The 4,842-nt window shown below is 35.1% G+C and overlaps 1 protein-coding gene across 1 annotated transcript; it reads left to right on the forward strand.

Moving 5' to 3' along the window:
• Positions 1–2,383: 2,383 nt before the first annotated feature.
• On the forward strand, positions 2,384–4,533 carry LOC131183032 (heat stress transcription factor A-6b-like). The gene is made up of 2 exons (XM_058152746.1): positions 2,384–2,918; positions 3,514–4,533. The coding sequence occupies exons 1-2, from the start codon at positions 2,616–2,618 to the stop codon at positions 4,261–4,263; spliced, it is 1,053 nt and encodes a 350-aa protein (XP_058008729.1). The 5' UTR covers positions 2,384–2,615; the 3' UTR covers positions 4,264–4,533.
• Positions 4,534–4,842: the final 309 nt, after the last annotated feature.

The following is a 4,842-nucleotide window of genomic DNA, read 5'->3' on the forward strand; positions in this document are numbered from 1 at the left end:
TTAAAAATAATTACTATAGAAATATTTTTTCATCTATAAATTATTTTTTATTAAAAAAATAAAAATTTAGTTTAATATAAATTATCTTTTAAAAAATAAATGGAGCGTAAATTGTTTTATTTATTTATTTTATTTTTTCAAAGCGTTGCTTAAGTTCATTAGCGAAGCACGTGCAAGTTATTTGACATTGGCAATTGCTCCCTGGAGCCACGACGCCTGGACATAAAAACTAACATTCAAGATTTGGTATTCTACCCAAAATCACCAACCTACCCTTCCCACTTGCCAGGCGCTAAAATAAAATCTGTAATAACGGCGACCAAATGGTTACACACAGTTGAAACTTGAACGGGCATATTATAGTTTTTTTTCCCCTCTTTTTCTTAAGAATTTTTATCACTTTTATCCTCTGTTAATATGAAATTTCACATTTAATTTTGAGTGTGACATAAATTACTTTTCTCTGTATTAAAATATTAAACAAAAAAAAAAAAAAAAATTTTTTATTGTCTCATATTTTTCACTATGGAACCATCGACCCAATCTAGTTCATTCAAGAAGAGTAGAAGATATACAACACAGTTAGACGTGTATATTTTATTTTATTATTATTATTAATTATTTAATCGATATGGTCCTTGTTGTATTGGAAGTAACAAATGAATTTCTTATTTAAAAGGGTAAACAAAATATTATATTATTTTTTCTTAGTGGATGTAATGCACTGTTTGGAGACGTTTGTATGTGACTCTGTGGTCGCTGCTTGTACAGTTTTCCTTGATTATGGCATAATGCTCTCCTAGTGCCAGACACTACCCTCTGTTTTGGAACTAAGTACGGGCGGGAAGGAAAGTGAGGGAAGAGAAAATGAGGGGAAAGAAAGTGCGGAGAAAATAACTTTAATTTGTTTGAGAAATGTAAATTATAAAGGACCGGAAGCTCAAGTAACTTAATTAACAACCAATAAAAAGAGAACACGTTTGGGAGTGTTCAACACTATCAAACGTTTTGAATATCGGCCAGGTACCTTAATGTTTCCATAAAAGGAAACGTGCACATAGTGTTTGCATGCCATTTGGCAATGACTCAGGAACTCATTCACCAAACAGAAAGACATTTGCATGGCCTGCGGAGGTTGCAAGCTCAGCAAGATCACCCACACTCGACAGCATTTACTATATTGCGCATTCCACCCTACGACGGTTTAAAATTTTTTTTATGATAATAGGTAAAATCCTAGTATTTTTAATTATTTTTAAAAAATATAAAAGATAATTGAATTTTTATTACATTTACATTTTAATAAAATTTTAAGGAAATAGGAGTATTTTGCTATTTTATGATATTAGACGATTTAGATCAAGATCTAGTAGGTTCAAGAAGAATGTAGAAGGGTCTTTATTCGATGAGGGGCTTTTTAATATATATATATATATATATATATATTTATATAGTTTGAAGCAATATTAAAATATTGTATTCTGTGAAGTGGGGAGAGAAACCATGTGGATATGTGGGAATTGAATAAGAACAAATTGACAGAAGGGGAACAAGGGCGATTATTAGTTGTAGAACGCCAACCTTTGCCTTTTGCTCTATCCAATACAATTTTTGATATTCACCGCTTGTCAAGTGTAAGGTTATTAATAAATTAAAATTGTAATTACTTAATAAATTAAAATAAAAAAATTACTTATAATTATTGCTACGTATCTAGATATAATATAAGAGAAAATTAAATAAAAAAAAAGAAAATTTTCAAAGAAATTTTAATAGAGTTTATATTCCATGCATAAGGATTTATCTCTCGGTTATAGCCTTTGGTCCTGTTCCCTACCAACCGAGCAAAAACTTGATTGCTATTTAACCTCTAAAACTTGCTATTTTTTATTGTGGCCCAATCTAGCAATTTTAAGTGAGATTTCCTTCGTATGTTGTGGGGTCTACTAGTCTCCACCTTCCACCAATCAAATTTCAAAAAATATTTTTTTTAAAAAAAAAAAAAAGAGAAATTCCCATTCTTTATTTCGTTGGACATGAACGGGTCCCAGACCATACCTCCACCATGCCATTCTTACCCTTGGAAGTTCCAGACGTTTCCTAGAGGACCACCCTCACTCCGGCTTTCCTCTTCCCTGCACTTGCCAAATGAGGAAAGGTGCTAGAAAATTATATTATTAAAATACATAATAAAAAAACCAACCAAGAACTCTAGAACTTTCTATTGATTTTTATAATATATCTCCTTGGCTCTGTTTAAGAGGTTTTTGAACACGTCCGGGCTTTCCTTGCTTATGTGAATCACAGCCTACCAACTTCGACACGCTATAGCCGAACTTCCCCAAAAGGAAAACAGGGCAGGAAACAAAAAATTCTCTTTCTGAAAAAAAAAAAAAAAAATCAAATCGATCTTTTTTCTTCTCCTTTTTGTCAAAATCACCTACCGTTTTCTGTTATTTGTGCTGAATTTTTTGTAGTGCTTCTCTCCAGAGTTCAACTTTAGATTTGTTTATCTACTACTTTACTTACGATTCTAGCTCCTACAAGTATCCTCTGTTTTTGTTTTTTACTTTCAAATTACGGAAACTGGTAAAGGGATCAATCCAACTGCAACGATGAATCCATATTACGCGGTGAAGGAAGAGTACCCAGGATCAAGCTTGTCGCAGTCCCGTGATGAACCACCAATAACTGTCCTGCCGCAACCGATGGAAGGGCTGCATGACACGGGACCACCACCATTCCTGACCAAGACTTTAGAGATGGTGGATGACCCAATTACCAATCATGTAGTTTCTTGGAGCACAGAAGGTACTAGCTTCGTTGTGTGGGATCCTCATTCTTTCTCCACAAACCTCCTGCCTAGATATTTCAAGCACAATAACTTCTCCAGCTTTGTTAGGCAGCTTAACACTTATGTAAGCATTATAAACTATAATTCTTCAATTCTCCTTTGTCATCATCTTCTTCTTCTTCTTCTTCTTCAGTCTTGCTTTGGGGGAAAAAAAATTCACGTGATTCCTTTTTAATCGGAGTTCATTCCTGTATTGGTAGCAGGTTTATTTGTTATTCTTCTTCTTGGGTGAGGGTGTTGTTTAATTGGTTGTTTCTTTTATATTTAATTTAAATATTTTTATGCTTAAGGAAAGGTGACGATGTCCTATTGAAGGAAGATGACTATTTTATTCACCAGCAAAGAAGATTGTTCTCAAGAGGTTCTGGAATGTTCATGCAAGTGGAACTTTGATATGAATCTCCTTTTTCTCCCTCTGCAAAATGCTCATTGGTTCCAATTTTTATTATTTTATTATTTATCAATGTAGTTGGGGCACTTCTTTGATTTAATTTCGTTTTCCCAATGGCCTTTTCTGCATCTGGCCATGTGGGGCCTTGCTGTATTTGGATTTGGTGCTAGAAGTAAAAGATTCAGTATACAGTCCTCTGTTTCCAAATGCAATTTGGTAAAATTTAATTGTTAGTGGAACCTGGTAATTGATAGTTTTAATCCTGCAGGGATTTAAAAAGATAGACCCTGATAGATGGGAGTTTGCCAATGAAGGGTTTCTAAGGGGCCAGAAGCATCTCCTGAGAACCATCAAGAGAAGAAAGACACCTTCTCAGCCTCTGCCTCAACAACAACCTTTGGATGCTTGTGTTGAAGTTGGCAGGTTCGGATTGGATAGAGAAATTGATCGATTGAAGCGCGACAAGCAATTTCTAATGATGGAATTAGTGAAGCTCAGGCATCAACAACAGAACACTAGAGCCTATATTCAGGCTATCGAACAAAGGCTACAAGGTACAGAAATAAAGCAGCAGCAAATGATGCAATTCTTGGCCAGAGCGGTGCAGAATCCAGCTTTTTTACAGCAACTAGCCCAGAATAAGGATAAGAGAAAAGAACTTGAAGAAGCAATGACCAAAAAAAGAAGAAGGCCTATTGATCAAGGAACTAGTGGTGCTGAATCAAGCTATAGTGGTGAGAGTAGAAATGCCATCAAAGCTGAGCCTCTAGAGCTTGGAGATTATGGGTTTGAAGTTTCAGAGCTGGAAGCACTTGCATTGGAAATGCAAGGATATGGTAGGGCGAGGAGAGGCCAAGAGGAAGGAGAAGAAGATATAGAGCCACCAGAAAGTGGAGATAGAGAACTTGATGAGGGATTTTGGGATGAATTATTAAGTGAGAGTAATAGAGGAGGTGAAGATGAAGATGTAAATGTATTGGCTGAGCGATTGGGTTATTTGGGTTCCAGTCCGAAGTAAAGAAATTGAAGCCTTCTTTATTGTTCATCATCATCGTGGATCATTTCTTCAATTATCATTTGGCAGACTTTTCATTCCACGGTTGATTTGTCAGTAACACCCTCGTATTTTTGTACAATTAGGTCCTTAAAATACCATTAGCCTATAATTTTTCATCTGGATTTCTTGGTATTGACAGGATAGGAGAATAGCAAAGCAGTGTATCCGTGGAAAATATTTGTATTTCTGGTGTTTCTAACCCTTTATTTTAATCATCTTTGTTCTTTTTTTTTTTTTTTTTTTCCCTTCAGCACATCATGTCTTCTTAATCTTTCTCTAATCTTGGTTAGGTACTTAGGTTGCAGCAGGGCTTGGACAGAATCTGGTTGTCCCTATCATGATTTGTTTCGAGGTTCTTGACCCTTTTTCCATTTTTCCCCTGGACTATCACTGTTTTTTTATGCATTTAATTCATTGGTTAACTGCCTCCTGTAATTCATTTTTGGCCTCAAATGAATGTAGATTGTCCAGAAGCTGTGTTGAAATAGACATGATGTTGCTGCAAAGTTGCAAGAACCACAAATTACATGTTGATTTTCT

The sequence above is a fragment of the Hevea brasiliensis genome, chromosome 9, assembly GCF_030052815.1.
Source record: "Hevea brasiliensis isolate MT/VB/25A 57/8 chromosome 9, ASM3005281v1, whole genome shotgun sequence".
Taxonomy (NCBI): Eukaryota; Viridiplantae; Streptophyta; class Magnoliopsida; order Malpighiales; family Euphorbiaceae; genus Hevea; species Hevea brasiliensis.